Here is a 15,507-nt window from a genome sequence, read left to right on the forward strand (position 1 = left end):
CTTCCCTTTCCCTGTTTTAAGGATGATTTCCCCTGGGGGAGAATCAGACCCTGTACAACGTGTCCTTGAGGTGGGACACAGAGCTGTGGTGACCGTCTCATGGATTTTCCCACAGGGTGTGCGCTTCACCAAAGTCCCTACCACCGGAGGTCAGTTATGGCTTCTTTTTCGTTCTTGCTATAGTTATCGATTCCAGTTTATACCCGAGGCTGAGCTAGCCTAGAACTGGAGATTCTTCCTGCCTCTGCCTCCCAAGCGCTAGAGCACTGGCTTGTGCTCAGTCATGGCTTATTTTTATTTACATTTATTTTATGGGTGTGGGTGTGAGCACCTAAGTATGTGCTCAGCATGGGTGTGTCAAAGTCAGAGGATAACTTGTAAGAAGAGTCGGGCCCAGCGGTGGTGGCGCACGCCTTTAATCCCAGAACTCGGGAGGCAGAGCCAGGCAGATCTCTGTGAGTTCGAGGCCAGCCTGGGCTACCAAGTGAGTTCCAGGAAAGGCGCAAAGCTACACAGAGAAACCCTGTCTCAAAAAACCAAAAAAAAAAAAAAAAAGTAAGAGTCGGTTCTTCTGCCCTGTGGGTTCTGGGAATTGAACTCAGGTCTTTGGGCTTGTCAGCAACTGTTTTTACCATTTGAGCCATGTCGGCTGTCCCTCAACTCTGTTTCATTCTCATTATCTGAGTGTGTGAGTGTGGGTGCACGGGCCGTGTCCTGTGTGTGGAGGTCAGAGGACGTTTCTGTTCTCTCCTTCCATCATGTGGGATCCAGGGTTTAAACTCAGATCATCAGTCTTGCGTGGCAAGCATTTTACCGATCCCCAGGACGGTTTTGATGCCTTGTGTTGAGTAAAACGTAGAAGGCAAAAAGCAGGCAATTTTATTTGCATATCATTTATTTTTACTGTTTTTAAAAACATATTCACCTGTTTATATATCAAAAGTGAAAAAAAAAAAAAGCATTTACCAACAACATTCAAGAACATTCGACCCCACATTTGGGGCCCCTGTGGGTACAGTGTGTGGCTGTCCAGTGCATAATGAAAAAAGGAAAAAGAAAGAGAGAGGGAGAGGAAGAGAGAGAGGAAAGAAAACACAAAGACGGAGTTGTTTTTTTCCGGTGGAGGCATAATGGATGCAGAGTGGCCCTGCTATGAGATTACATTCACGTTACCTTCTTGTGCAATTTTTCAGTAAATTGGTTTTCTGATCATACCCCCAGCTGAGGAGGCTTTCAAAAATGATTATCTAACTAAGGTGGTTGACCGGGGAGCTGGCTGTCTCTTTCACCCCTCCCCCTCCACCCCCCACGTGTCCACTGCTCACATACAGCAGCCGGAAATGACACATTGAAGTGAGTCACCAGTGCGGCTCTGAGTCACCCGGTAATTGGAGAAAGTTCTGTCCTGTTAGGTCACACAGCCCCTTTTGCCATTCTGTTCCTGAATGTATTGGGAAAATGTGAAACCACTTTGCCCTCCCTCAAATCTCTCTCTTCCACCCAATCTTTTTTTTTTTTTTCTTCTTCTTCTTCCTTTAACGTGGGCTGTCAAGCATCACCTTGGCAAGGTCCCTAAGGAAAAAAAGCCACGGGGGTGGGGGTGGGGGGCGAGTATTGGGGTAAGGGTGTGTTAGGCTGCCACTAGGCGGCAGTGTGAACCCCCATCACTGGGGCCACCCGGAGGGGCAGGCTTGTGGAGTGTCGCACCCCTGAGATACAGGAATACAGACCCCAACTAGGACACCATGTGCCATGGTTTAAATAAAATGCTTTTTCCTTAACAGTGCTTTTTCTCTCCAACAAGCATACAAGAGGAAGAATGTGATAAATATTCACGCACACCCCTGGCCTCTCCCCTGCACCCCTCTGGGAGGTTGGGGGGATGAAGAGCCAGGCATACACACATCTGACCTTTCTTTTCACTGTTCCCAAAAGGGAAAGAGTTTGTGGGTTGAAAAAAGCTATGTAAACAAGTCACCTACACTCTGAAATAACCTATGCATGCTGTGTCGGGGAGGGCACACAGGGAGCTGGGAGAGGGCTCAGTCCTGGGCAAACACTTGATCCGTCCATCTGCTGGCCCTGGGAGCTGGGCAAGGTGGTCGGTTCCGCAGTGCGCCTTGAGAGAAAGGCAGCGCTTCTTCCTTTAGCCCATGGCCACCCACCCCAGCCATGGCAGACAGGGGCAAGAGGTGGCCACAGCGGGACTGGAACACAAATGACTTTTGCCCAAGCATGCCGAGGGGAAGCCTTGTGGCCCCACCCCACTGGGGCGTTGGTGGGACCCAGGTCCAAAGGCTGAACGTTAGAAAGATGAGCAGATGAAGATTCTGTGAGGTCTGTGGTCTGGATCACAGACCTTTGTGGAACAGGGGAGTCCAACTCCCAGTGAGGGAGTTCGACTCTTTCCCCTTCGAGAGTCCGAGGTCTGGGAGGCCGGTTGGAAAGATTTACCAGTGTGGGAGTGAAAAGGAAATGCCTCCTTGTTCTCCAGAAAGAGTACTTAAAATAATTCTTTTCTTCAGAGTTTCTGCTTATAAACGTCTCCAGTTTTGTCCCAAGTGAAGGCTTCTCTTCCCGCTGTCAAGGCTCCATCAATTGGCCCATGAAGAGGATTGTCTCTGGGGGAGGGAAGAATCATGCCAGGTGAGAAACTAAGGAGGTGAGTCACAGCTGCCATGTGACCAAGTTAGGACAGGGGTCCTGGCACTGTGTGGGCTATCTCAGGGTGCTGGAACGGAATGGAACCGAGTTCCAGAATCTTGGCTGAGTCCCTAAAGGCTCAAGGGATATCTACATGGTGGGCAGGTATATAATGATTTTTGAGAAATAGCAGGAAGAGAGGAGAATGTTAGGGGGTTCTGCTCACCTGTCGGATTGTGCCGAACCACAAAGAGGAAGGGCCGGTCCATAACCACCTCCTGAGGAGCCATGCGGGCTGAGACTAGAATGGCTGGAAGAGAAGGGACACCGTGTTAGGGTGAGGGGGATGTTGTCACTAGTATAGTCCCAAGAGATGCAGCGACACTAGTCTATCTGGTGTCAGCACTGGGAAGTGATTTTCAGGTGGTTTAAAAGAAACTAGTCGTGGGTATGGAACCCAGAGCCTCAGGCATGCTAGAGCAAGAGCGCTACAGCTGAGCCACACACCCCAGCTCCTCACTGGGGGATTCTAGGCAGATGCTCTCCCACTGAGCCACACCCCCAGCCCCTCACTGGGGGATTCTAGGCAGGTGCTCTACCACTGAGCCACACCCCAGCCCCTCACTGGGGGATTCTAGGCAAGTTCTCACCACTGAGCCACACCCCAGCCCCTCACTGGGGGATTCTAGGCAGGTGCTCTACCACTGAGCCACACCCCAGCTCATCACTGGGGGATTCTAGGCAGGTGCTCTACCACTGAGACACACCCCAGCCCCTCACTGGGGGATTCTAGGCAGGGGCTCTACCACTGAGACACACCCCCAGCCCATCACTGGGGGATTCTAGGCAGGTGCTCAACCACTGAGCCACACCCCAGCCCCTCACTGGGGGATTCTAGGCAGGTGCTCTACCACTGAGACACACCCCCAGCCCATCACTGGGGGATTCTAGGCAGGTGCTCAACCACTGAGCCACACCCCAGCTCCTCACTGGGGGATTCTAGGCAGGTGCTCTACCATCAGGCTACAATCCCTGTCCTTGGTTTTCAGGACAGGGTCTTGCTTCTTTGAACTTACATCCTTCTGCCTCAGCCTTCCAAGGCATGCACCACACTATCTGGCTTTGGGTAGTTTCTTTGTTCTCTGACCATTGCCCTTAAATTTCAAGACTTTCTCTGAGCCCTGGTTTCCTGTAGGATTTGGTTAAGCTCTATCATTCACAAATGTATTCAGGGCTCGCTGCCTAGCAAATGTTTTAAATTCACTTCCTTCAGGTTTTCCTTTGGGGTCCTGGCCGCATCCTGGGACCTCGGGAGCCATAGACGAGGCAGCAGGGTCCCAGGGGGAAGTGGAGCCATTTTCCACACGGAGGAACAGGTTTGGGGGAGGGTGGTGACTGGGCTTGCTCTGGGTTCCCTCCCTGCAGGGTGACTGCCCACCCCCCCCAGGTGGCAGGCTGACACAGGCAGAGCCCCACTCACCTGTGGAGGATGACGCCACAGTGCCGCTCTCGTTCACCTCGATCTTGACTTTCTGCAGTGCCTGAGCTACAGAGAGCTGCTCTTGGTCTGAAACAGAGCGGGAGGGGAGGGGGGACGGGTTAGCCACCGCTCTATCCTCCCCGGGGGACCCTGACCCTCGCAAGCAATGAAGTGAGAGGGTTTATATCTCACCGGAAAGACTTGTGAAGTCGGCCTGGACTGGGCTAAACATGTCCGTCATGCCCAAACTCTCCAGGGGCCCTCTGAGGTCCACCTCAGTCTCCAGAGAGAACCTGCGAGCAGGAGCAGGGAACAGGGTTAGTTCGCCCGTCAAACGCTGCTACTCCCAGGACCTACCAGGTGTCCTCTAGGGCGGTGGGAGAGAGTAGATCCTGTGTTTGCTTGACACAGGATCTCATGTAGCCCAGGCTGGCCCCAAACTCACTGTGTAGCCAAAGATGATCTTGAACTCCAGATCTCCCTGCTTCTACCCCCTGAGTGCTAGGATTTACAGGTGTGCACCACCATGCCTGATTTATGTAGCGCTGAGGTTTGAACCCGGGGCTCCAAACAACTTGGGCAAGCATTCCACCAACTCAACTACTTCCCTAGCCCTGACCTTGAACTTCTGATCCTCCTGCCTCCTCCTCCCTAGTATGGGATTAGAAGTCTTTGAAATCTCATTTGGCTAGGGGGTCTGGCCTTTTTTTTTCCTCCTTGCCAGAAACTTCTAACATTAATGAAACATTGTTCAGTCTTGCCACCCCCTCGAACCCGTGACCAATGGCTTTCCCCAAATAAGACAGCAGTTTGACATAATTGTATTCCGTTTGACCGCAGGAGAGGAACAGGTTCGCATTCTCCTGCCAGGGGGCTGGAGATAACTGTGGTCTGCAAGCTGTTTCTGAGCGCCTCACACAGTGAGACCTTGGGGGGGCCCTCTGCTTCCCACCAGGGCATGACTCATTATCTCCATCTTGATGAAGGAGGAAAACAGTAGACTTAAGTAGCTAAAGCAACTCTATTCCTCTCTTTCTCCAAGCCTGACATTAGAGCATCTGGGAGTTTAGGGGAAGCCTGGGCTGGGAGCTTCCCTGTAATTCTGGAATTGCCCAGTCCCAGCCCTCTCCACCCCTTTCAATTCTGCAGAAGGATTAGGGGAAAAGAAAAAAGAAAAAAAAAATCTGTTTTCTTCTTCTTTTTTTTTTTTTTGAGGGGAGTAGGGGGAGTCTTACTCAGAAGCTGTGGCCACTCCTCTGCCCAGTCTTGGGATTGATGCCTTTCAGTGTTAGTAGGTGAGGGAGGGGGTGGGGTGGGAGCAGGAGACATTTACAAATGGATGTCGAATGATTTAGAAGCTCCTACATACTGATTTCTCTAGCTCCTCTTTTGGTGGGTCTTATTATTATTATTATAATTTTTCTTTTAAGATGGGGTCTCATGTAATCCAGGAACAGAGTGAGGATGACCTTGAACCCCTGGTCCTCCTGCTTCCACACCCCTCGTGCTGGGATGACAGGTGTGCACCACCAGCCTGGTTTATGGGGTGCTGGGGATGGAACTGAGGGCTTTGTACGTGTGCACCCAGCCACCTGAGCTGTGTCTCCACCCCTTTCCCTGCACCCCTCCCCCTTTATGAGATAGGGTCTTGCTGCATCTAGCCCAGGTTGGCCTTATCGCTCCACGCTAGCCTTTCAAGTGTTAGGATTACAAATTTGTGCCTCCATGCCTGGTCTATGCGGTATTGGGGTCTAACCTGGGGCTTCACGCAGGGTAGGTGAGCACTCTACAAACTAAACTATATCCTCAGCAGTCTTGTCCCCATAGCCAAGGCTGGTCTTGAACTCACTGTCCTGCCTCAACCTCTCAAGCGTTGGGGCTGCAGGCTTGCGCCACTATGCTCCACTTTGGCTGACTCTTGCTGGGTGGGTATTTGGTGCATGGTCTATGTGGGGATGGATTTTATAAAAACCTGTCTCCTCTCCAACAGTAGAAACTTTCTCCAGGCATGATGATGAAATAAGAAACCATAATCAAACCCAGGCTAGAAGGTTTCTCATCAGCCTCCCCCACATGTCCCTTCTGGGAAACTCCACATGGGGACAGTGGCTTTAGGAGAGCTGGTGGGTGTCGGGATTAGGGTGTTGGCAAGCGGGATGGCTTACTTAGGCAGGATGAGGAGACGGGGCAGTCTGGTCATGTTCCCTTTCCATTGTCGGATGAGCTCAGCATCCAAGATGCTGGTGAGGGCGGACAGGGGCACTTCCTTCTGGTAGGGCGCCGCTATGAACATGCTGAGAGTTTCGCCGTGGTAGGGCAGTTCCAGGATGTCATAGTAGTGGCCATCAGGAGTGGTGAATTCAGCTGGGAAGAAACCACGATGGCACCTTAGAAGTGGCTCCAGCTCACATGGAGTCCTTCCTAGATTTCCTCCTGCTTCTCCTGTCTTCTCTCCCTCTAGAAGGCCAAGCTCTCCTCTGTTCTAGCTTTGGAGATCCTTTAACCATTCTACATCCCTCCCGTTCAAGTGTTTTCCTTTCCTTTCCTTTTTTTTTTTTTTAACTAGCGATATAGCCGAGGATGGCCTTGAACTTGCTCTCGACCACACCTGGCTTATGAGATGAGCATGGAACCCAGGGCTTTACTGATGCTGGATGAGCATTCTCCCTAAGCTGTAACCAACCGCACCCTTCCTGTCTATCTGCTCCCCTTGATCTTCACTGTTTTCTGTCTGACCCCAGCCACTCATTATCCCCATCCTCATCCTCTAAACCCCAACTTCCCCCAGCTCCCCCCCTCGCCGGGCTTGTTGGCCCCAGGTAACCACACTAGAAACCCCTTAGGAGGAGAGATGGCTTAACAGCAGGGCAGATGTGGGTCCGGGAGACTATCTCCATTTCAGCTTCATCTAGCATCAAAAAAACTGATATTTTTTCCCCCTTCTCGAACTATCTCAGTATCTCCTGTTGGGAAGTCATTGCCATCACTTGGGTGTGTCCACCTCCTCTGCCCTCTTCCTCACTCTGAGAGGGACACTGGGTGCTGCCCAGGGCCTGCAGTTGTGAGATGTGAGGACGGGGGATCTTGGACTCACTGTAGTTGAACTTGTTGGTCTGAGCCATCATGGGCACAGAGACGGTGCTGCCATCAGACTTGTGGAAGAGGCGGTGGTGGGTGCTGGACGCTGAGAAGGGGGTCTTCCACTGGCCGTTGAAGTAGAGGGCGTTCACCAGCACCAGACGCGTCAGATGGTCCACAGCCCCTTTGGCAAGCAAGTCGCTGATCATACCTAGGGGAAAAGAGGCGGTCAAGATGTAAGATTGGGGCTGGAGAGATGGCTCAGCGCTTAAGGGCACTGGCTGTTCCTCCAGAGAACCTGGGTTCAATTCCCAGCAACCACATGGTGGCTCACAACCATCTGTAATGAGATCTGGCGCCCTCTACTGGCCTGTAGGCAAACATGCAGACACAACACTGTATGCATAATAAATAAATAAATAAATAAATAAATAAATAAATAAATAAATTTTTTTTTTTAAAAAAAGAAGACGGTTTTTAAGCATCTTTTTAGATGCTTCCCTTCTGTTCCCAAATGGATATACATTGAAGGAATACAAAGAGCTCGTGGGGGTCAAATGGATCGATTTGTTTTAAGTCTCAGGATGTCTTCCAGCTCAATATTCTCTCCCTCTCCTATTCCTTTCCTTCCCTTCCTTCTTTCTTTCTTCCCTTTTTTCCCCCCCTCTTTATAGTACAGCCTAGTCCAGAACTCACTCCAAAGCCTAGGTTGGCCTTGAATTCATGGTAATCCTCCTGCCTCAGCTTCTCAAGAGCTGGGGTAATAAGCATGAGCCACGTCCCTGGCTTCATCACATTTTTCTTGGCTCTGGGATCCAGGTCAGCATCAGAATTAGACGCTCCTGCCTTCCCTCACGACACCTCTTCTTTTGGTCCTTAAACTAACAGTCTTGGAGGCCTGTGCACACCCGTGTCATAGTTACTGCTGCTCTTATTGACAGTGATGTCTTTGATGTTGGTGTTGCTTTCGTTCATTTGTTTTAAAAAATATTATTATTATTATTATTATTATTATTATTATTATTATTATTATTATTGTGTGTAGGGGGGGAGTAGGAGGTGTGTGTGGGTGCGTGCATGCCAAGTGGAGGTCAGGGGGTGACTTATGCAGAGTTGGTTCTTTCCTTCCACATTTCTCTGTGGCTTCCAGGAATCAAATTCAGGTTGCCAGGCTCCACAGCAAGAGTCTTTGCCGGTGGAGCCATCTTGCTGGTCCTAGTGGGTTTTGGTTGTTGTTATTTGGAGGTAGTAGAGTAGCTAGGATTATAGGTATACTGTATACTGTACTGCACTCGGCTTGAACTGGTTAGTTTTCTTTCTCTCCCTAGAGTTTTGGTTTTGATTTGTTTGTTTTTTGGACAGGATCTTGCTATGTAGTTCACTCTAACCCCAAACTCAACATCTTCCTACAGGGATGAGCCATTATACCCAGCTCCGAGTGCTCTTATGCAAAAGCCTAAACAAGGCAAATACGGTTTTGGGTTTTAGCTCAGTGGTAGAGCATGTGCCTAGAATTCCCCGGTGAGGGGCTGGGGTGTGTCTCAGTGGTAGAGCACCTGCCTAGAATTCCCCGGTGAGGGGCTGGGGTGTGGCTCAGTGGTAGAGCACCTGTCTAGAATCCCCCAGTGAGGGCCTGGGGTGTGGCTCAGTGGTAGAGCACCTGCCTAGAATCCCCCAGTGAGGGTCTGGGGTGTGGCTCAGTGGTAGAGCACCTGCCTAGAATCCCCCAGTGAGGGCCTGGGGTGTGGCTCAGTGGTAGAGCATGTGCCTAGAATTCCCCGGTGAGGGGCTGGGGTGTGGCTCAGCAGCAGAGCGATCACCCAGCATGCATGAGGCCCTGGCTCCCATCCTCAGCACCACAGGAGGAAAGGAAAAGGACAGACATTAACTATTATACGCTGGTTCTGGAAGCATTTGCCTTTTCTCCACAAAGACGAAGCAGAAGGGAGAGCTGAGGATGGGCGCATTTGACCCCGAATTCCCTCCCTTACGTGCGCCCTCGGGACTGGCCTGCCTTCCCCACCCCCTTACCTTTGGTGTGCCTCTCCACCCAGTCATTGATGATGAATCTGGCTCTCTCCACCTCTGAGAAGTCCACCTGCTTCACCGTGGTCCGGAAGAGCTTGAAGAAGTGGGGCATGAAGCCCTGGACCAGCTCCAGGTCCCGCTGGACGAAGATGGCGTCCGCGGTGGTGATCTCGTTCTTGTTCCAGGGCCCCATGAGCTCCTTGGACAGCCGGCGGAGAGCGGGGGCCGTGTTCTTCTCTGCGGAGGTACCAGGACAGGGTCCGTTAGGCTCACGTTGAGCCCAGGGCTTTCATCCGGACCAGGTTTCCCAAGGAGGGCCTTGCCTCACCCAGATGGATGGGGTCCATGGAGGGAAGTCTCTTTCCAAACTGTAACTTTTTTCTTTCTCTCTTCTTCTTTCTCATCCTCCCTCCATTTCCTCCCTATTCTCTTTCTTTCTTTCTTTCTTTCTTTCTTTCTTTCTTTCTTTCTTTCTTTCTTTCTTTCTTCCTTCCTTCCTTCCTTCCTTCCTTGCTTCCTTTCTCTCTCTCTCTCTCTCTCTCTCTCTCTCTCTCTCTCTCTCTCTCTCCTTCTTTCCTTGTTCATTTTTTTGAGACCAGGTCTCACCCGGCACCTCTGGCCTTGAACTCACAGAGAACGGCCTGCCTCTGCCTCTGGAGTCCCGGGACTAAAGGTGTTTGACACCATGCTGTCTCTGCTCCTTTGTTCTCCTCTCCCGAGCCCTCTCAGAGGGGGGTCTCACACTGTAACCAGACTGTATAGACTGGTTTGCCCCTCGCTATATGGTCCTAGATGTCTTGGAAGCTAACAGAAATCCCCCTGCCTTTGTCTCCTCTACACTGGGACTGTACTCAGCTCTCAATGCAACCTTTTTGAGCATCCTTTCGCAAAAGGTCTCAACTCCTGTTTTCTTTTTCTTTACATTAGCATATTCTTCTCAGCTCTTAAATTATAAGGATTAGCTTGCTTCCACCCCTCCCCCCACCTCTTACCCTTGCGACAGTCTTCCTAAGGGCCTTGCCAGTGCTGGGATGACAGGCATGAGCCAGCCTGCTTGCTTGGCTCTTCTGTTTGGTTTTGTGACAAGATCTCCCTCTCTATCCCAGCCTGAACTGGAGCTTGCTACGTGTAGCCCAGGCTGGCCTCAAACTCATAATCCTCCTCCCTCAGCCTCCCAAGGGCTGGGACTACAGGTATGTACCACTGTACCTAGCTAGGCTGTTTGTATAATAATGGTGTTATTAAGTAATTCGTGTTCATAATCCTCTTACATATTTACTCAGCCCCGTGTGGTAGGCATTTTTTCAGTTGTCCCCCTCACTTTATAGATAATAAAACAGAGGTTTACAAGCGTTAAGGTCACAGGTTTTTTGTTTGTTTGTTTGTTTTTAAAGGTCTCATGTAATCCAGGCTGTTGCTAAACTCAATACATAGCCAAGTATGGGCCTGAACTCCTGATCCTTCTGGCTCCACTTTCCAAGTAATGTGGTTACAGGTGGACACCACCACCTCCAGTTTGATTTGGTGTTGGGGATGGACCCTGGGGCGGTGTGCATGCTAGGTGAGCTATATCCCCAGGGCCAAGGGGATGTAAGCACACAGTTTGTATATTCTGTATCTACTGGCTGGTACACCACAGCCAAGTCAAGGCCGTCCGACCCAGAAGCTAGAGAGAAAATGGGTGGTCCCGGGGCTGCAGTTGGACATGACTGGACTTGGCCATGCTGGAGCCAGCTTCCTCTGGTCTGAGAGAACCTCCTGACCCTCTTCACCTCCCACTCTCCCCCGTCTCTCACCATTGACTTTGAATCCCATAGCGTCTTGGATCTGCTGCTGGGTTTTCCCTGCTGTGGTCAGCTGCAGCATGGCCAGTACCGAGGACACCCCGTAGGGAGAGAAAACCACGTTCCGGTCCTTGGAGGCCTGGACCACATACTTGAACACTTTGACCCCGAAGTCGGTGGCCTGATGGGCTGTGTGGGACTCTCGAGGATGTAAAGCAGATCCTCTCCCAAAGACCAGAGCCAGGCCCAGGGCGAGGCACGCTAGCGCTGAAGTTATCTGCATCCTAGGATAAATGGAAGAGAATCTGATAAGATGTTTCTGAAAGACTGCCCGGAGCGGGACATGGTGCCTCAGTCATGGACTAGGCTCTCTGTGTTTGTCTCTAGCCTGTAAGAGATCAAGTCCGGTAAATTCACATTCATTAAGATCCCATAATGCAATTGGATGATGAGCTCATCCCCTTCTGCCTTCAACCAATTCTTTTAATTTTTTTTCCAGACTGTGTCTTGTTATGTTACCCAGGCTGCTCTTGAACTCAGGGTCCTGTTTCAATTCTCCCAGGTGCTGGGGTTATAGATATACATTACTGCCCATAGGTGCTAACTGATTTTCTACCCATGGAAATCTTAGAAAAACACCCCATGTATCTCTCTCTCCCCCTCTGTGGGGTTGAGAGACGTTTGGACAATGACAATTATTCCAGTTGTAATAACTCCCTTACCACAGTTCCCCAAACTACTGCTCAAGTTAGCAGTATGAAAAAAAAAATTCTCTGGGGCTCGTAGAATGGCCCAGTGGGCGAAGGCATTCGCCACCAGACATGACCCAGAGTTCTATTCCTGGGACCCACATGGTAGAGAGAGAGCTGACTGAAAGTTGTCCTCTGATTTCCACACTTGAACTATGACACACGACTGTGCACGCACGCGCGCACACACACACACACACACACACACACAAATGCAGTTTGTAAAGTTTTGGTTTGATTCTTTTGTTTTGTTTTTTTTTTAACTAAAGTTTCTTTGCTGAATTAAGAAAGGGGGGAGGTTTGCTGGAGAGGGTCTGAGAAACAGTGTCTTTGCTTCTGGGATCCGGGGTTAGAAGTGGGATTGGACCATCTTTCTCGACCGCCTGTGATCCTGGTTGGGCCAGGGTGGACTAAAGGCAGCAGAGTTCCAGAACGGTGGAAAAACACGGAGGGAGAATGCGGGTGATGGACAGAGACTTCTGGGAAGGGAAGTTCTCTTCCGTAACGAAGCCTTAGGTGAGGGAGCGAGCTTGCCTCTCTCCTACCTGGAGCTTTCAAAGGTGCCTTGTGATTGGCTCTTCGTCTTGCTTGTTGGCTGTTGCTCAGCTGCGGTTGGCTGTGTCCTGCGGGAGGCGGGTGTGCGGGGTTCTTCCTTCACGGTGCTCTCCGGGCTCTGCAGCAGCCTGGTCCAGCTGTGCTCTGTCTTGTGGCTTCAGGCTCCCTTTATACCAGATGTGGCAGGAAATAGATGAACTCATGCTCCAGCCCCACCCACTTTCCAACTCTGGAAATGTCTGGGCTGCCCGCCCGCCCTTCCCCTCCCCCGTCCGTCCCTCCCTCCCTCCCAAGGACTTGCTGGGACATGTGTGTGTGTACGTGTGTGAGAGGGCATGAGGGATAATTGAGCAAACCCTGGGTGCCTTAATTGGAACATCCCTGTCCGTTTGCCTTCGGCTGGTCTCTCGTCTCGACCCCTGGTGGTACCACCGAGCTTAGGATGCCTGGTGTTTGGGACTCCTGGGTCTCAGCTTGCAGAAACTCGAGTCGGCCCCTTTTCCTTTGAAGAAACCCATCACAGAGGAGCTATGGACCTTGTAGTGCCGTCTGCCCCGTGTGCACCCTGGGCCTACCTCCAGGAAAAGTCGGCCTGACCTTCCCTTGAGTTTCTGCCCAGTGGCCAGAGGGCATGAAATGTGCCCTGTGATTGTCTGGGTTCTGGTTCCTCTTGGACTTGAGCCCAACGGAGAACTTCAGGTCCTTTCTCTTCTCTCCATGTGCCTTCCAGGCCTGCCGTGAGGCAGGGCCGACTCCCCACGTGGGGCCAGGCTCTCCTGGGTACCCTGAGGGCTCTCTTGCTCTCTCTGTCAATAGCCTCCTGTGGCTGGGCTTTGAGGTGTACTGGGTGGGGAGCTGGTGGCTGGATTGGACCAGGGTTTACCGCGAATGGGAACAGGGGTTGGCACAAAAAGCCTTGTCAAGGGGCAATGTGGAAATTTAGCTCCTTGGAGCAGCCTAAGACGACTGAGGGAAAAAGAGGTAGTGTTTTCTAAAGATTTTATTTTTATCATTTGTTTGTTTATTTATCTATCGAGACAGAGTCTCATTATGTAGCCCTGGCCGGCCTGGAACTTAATCTGGAGCTCTGGCTGGCTCCCAGTTCACAGCGAATCAGTCTGCTTCTGCTGACATTAAAGATGGGTGCCACCACATCCGGCTTTATTCTTAAATTTTAATTATCTGTGTATGCGTGTGTCCATTTGTGGGTATGTGCATGTGAATGCTGGGGGGTGTCAGATTCCCTGGACCTGGAGTTGCTGGTTGTGTGCTGTTCATTGTGGGCGTTGGGAGCGGAACTTAGGGCCCCTACAAGAACAGTGTGTGCTCTTAAGGGCTGAGCCATCTCTCCAGACCCCAGAGAATTCTTTGAAGCTTTCTTCTCTGGGTGTAGACATTGGCGGGCTGGAGCCACAGGACCAGGGATAGAAAGAAACAGAATATATATCGTAGTGGTGCTCTGTTCTTAAACCATTGGGGTCCTAGGGAGGAGGTATGACTGAGCAGTCTTTTTTTTTTTTTTTTTTTTTTTTGACAATCTCAGGCTCATGCAGCCCAGGTTAGCCTCAAATTCATTGTATAGCTGAGGATAGCCTGGAATTCTGATCCTCCTGCCTCCACCTCCCAATTTTTGAGACTACAGGTGTGCCTCACCACACCCAGTTTATGCAGTACTGGGGCTCGAACCTGGGACTTGTCGCATGTTAGGTGAACTACCAACCGAACCACATTCCCAGCCTGACGGTTTCTTAAGCGAGTAGACGTTAGTGCAGCACATAAGAGGAGCAGGCCGCTGACTTACAAGGTTGGACAGACTCAAGCACCCTTTGTAACCCCAGATACAGTGACCAGAGAGAAGGATGACTAGGAAAGGCCAAGGTGGGCCCATGGTGGGAGCTGAGGAGAAGAGAAGGCACTCTCGGCCTTGGGGTTCACATGCTGTCATCTTTTGTATAGGCGATGGGGTTCACTTGGCAGTATCCATGGAGACAGCTGACTGGCGAGTCATAGGAGGTTTAAGTGGGTGGTGGAGCAGGATGTTTGTTTTGGATTTTCAGTAAACAGATACCAGGGCAACCAGCCCAGCTGAGTTTTCTCACAGCGACCCTGCCTCTGAGCCAGGTGGGGGAGGGGAGGTGGAGGAAAGAGGGGAAACCTCAGTTGGAAACTTAGGCTCACAGGCCCAGGGGAGCGGCATCCTGGCCCATGTGCTGCTTGTTGGTGTTCTATTTCGTTTCCCCCTTTTTCTCATCTGTGGCTTGGAAGCCCTGAGCGAGGCTGCTTGGCTGGTAGGGAGAGGCAGATGTCCTTGGCCATCTCTGAGGAAGAAGACACACACACAGCCCAGACCCATCCTCATCTCTTACCCCCAGACACATCTCCAGACGCCATACCCCCATCCTTAGCGGTCAGAGGGACCTAGGGCCTGGGTGTCCCCAGGTTACAGAAGAGGGGTGGGTGGAGATGCAGATGGAGGTGGGCCTCCTTGGGTACGCTAGCTGGGAAACTGAGGTACCCCCTCTTCCTCTCACTGCTGTTCACGGTTGTTTCTGGATCTTCCCCACCAAGACCACTGTTTTCTGTGGCGGGGCTCACCTCTGCCAGGGTGCAAGCACCTTTGCCCTGACTTGGGTTGGATCCTCCGTTCCAGGCATCAGGGGAGCTGGATAATGGCTCTGTGTCCTTTCTGGGGTGGGGAGGGATGGGGGACACCCTTTTCTTTGGACATGGAAAGCTGTGGGTCTTTCTTTTTCCTTCCTCTCTTTTTCTTTGGTGGGGAAGACACTAAAGCCACGTGATATAAGCCTGGGTGTTCTGGAACTCACTACATGTACCAGGCTGGCCTCAAACTCCCAGCAATCCTCCTGCCTCTGCCTCCTAGTGCTGGGATAATAGGTATGTCCAGCTTCCCCCGCCCCACTTTGAAACAGACTCTCACTCACCATGTAGCCCAGGCTGGCACTGAATTCACAATCCTCTTGCCTTAGTGTCCCAAGTTCTGGGATGACGGATGTGCCACCAGGGTCAGAATCCTGAAGGAACCTCTAAACTAGAGGGAACCTATGGGCATCTAGTGGGTAGGTTTTAGAAACTGAGTCAATGGGCCTATGAGATGGCTCACTGGGTAAAGGAGCTTGCTGCCAAGTATGACGACATGAGTTCAATCCTTGGGACCCACATGACGGGAGGA

The 15,507-nt window shown here is 51.3% G+C and overlaps 1 protein-coding gene across 1 annotated transcript; it reads right to left on the bottom strand.

Moving 5' to 3' along the window:
* Positions 1-964: 964 nt before the first annotated feature.
* Serpine1 (serpin family E member 1) lies at positions 965-12,451 on the bottom strand. Its single transcript, XM_059249257.1, has 9 exons — positions 12,308-12,451; positions 11,002-11,297; positions 9,233-9,466; positions 7,218-7,412; positions 6,289-6,487; positions 4,316-4,416; positions 4,124-4,210; positions 2,870-2,953; positions 965-2,621 (listed from the first exon to the last, which is right to left on the bottom strand). The coding sequence occupies exons 2-9, from the start codon at positions 11,294-11,296 to the stop codon at positions 2,584-2,586; spliced, it is 1,233 nt and encodes a 410-aa protein (XP_059105240.1). The 5' UTR covers position 11,297; positions 12,308-12,451; the 3' UTR covers positions 965-2,583.
* Between the last annotated feature and the right edge of the window lie 3,056 nt (positions 12,452-15,507).

Source organism: Peromyscus eremicus, chromosome 23 (genome assembly GCF_949786415.1).
Source record: "Peromyscus eremicus chromosome 23, PerEre_H2_v1, whole genome shotgun sequence".
Lineage (NCBI taxonomy): Eukaryota > Metazoa > Chordata > Mammalia > Rodentia > Cricetidae > Peromyscus > Peromyscus eremicus.

What these genes read in the sequence shown, in the direction of transcription:
- Serpine1 (XM_059249257.1), bottom strand. Translation starts at nt 11,296, where the DNA reads ATGCAGATAACTTCAGCGCTAGCGTGCCTCGCCCTGGGCCTGGCTCTG. An exon ending in CGACTTCACAAGTCTTTCCG is followed by an intron (nt 4,211 to 4,315) that starts GTGAGATATAAA and finishes GCTCTGTTTCAG; the next exon opens with ACCAAGAGCAGCTCTCTGTA. An exon ending in GGTTCGGCACAATCCGACAG is followed by an intron (nt 2,622 to 2,869) that starts GTGAGCAGAACC and finishes TCCCTCCCCCAG; the next exon opens with AGACAATCCTCTTCATGGGC.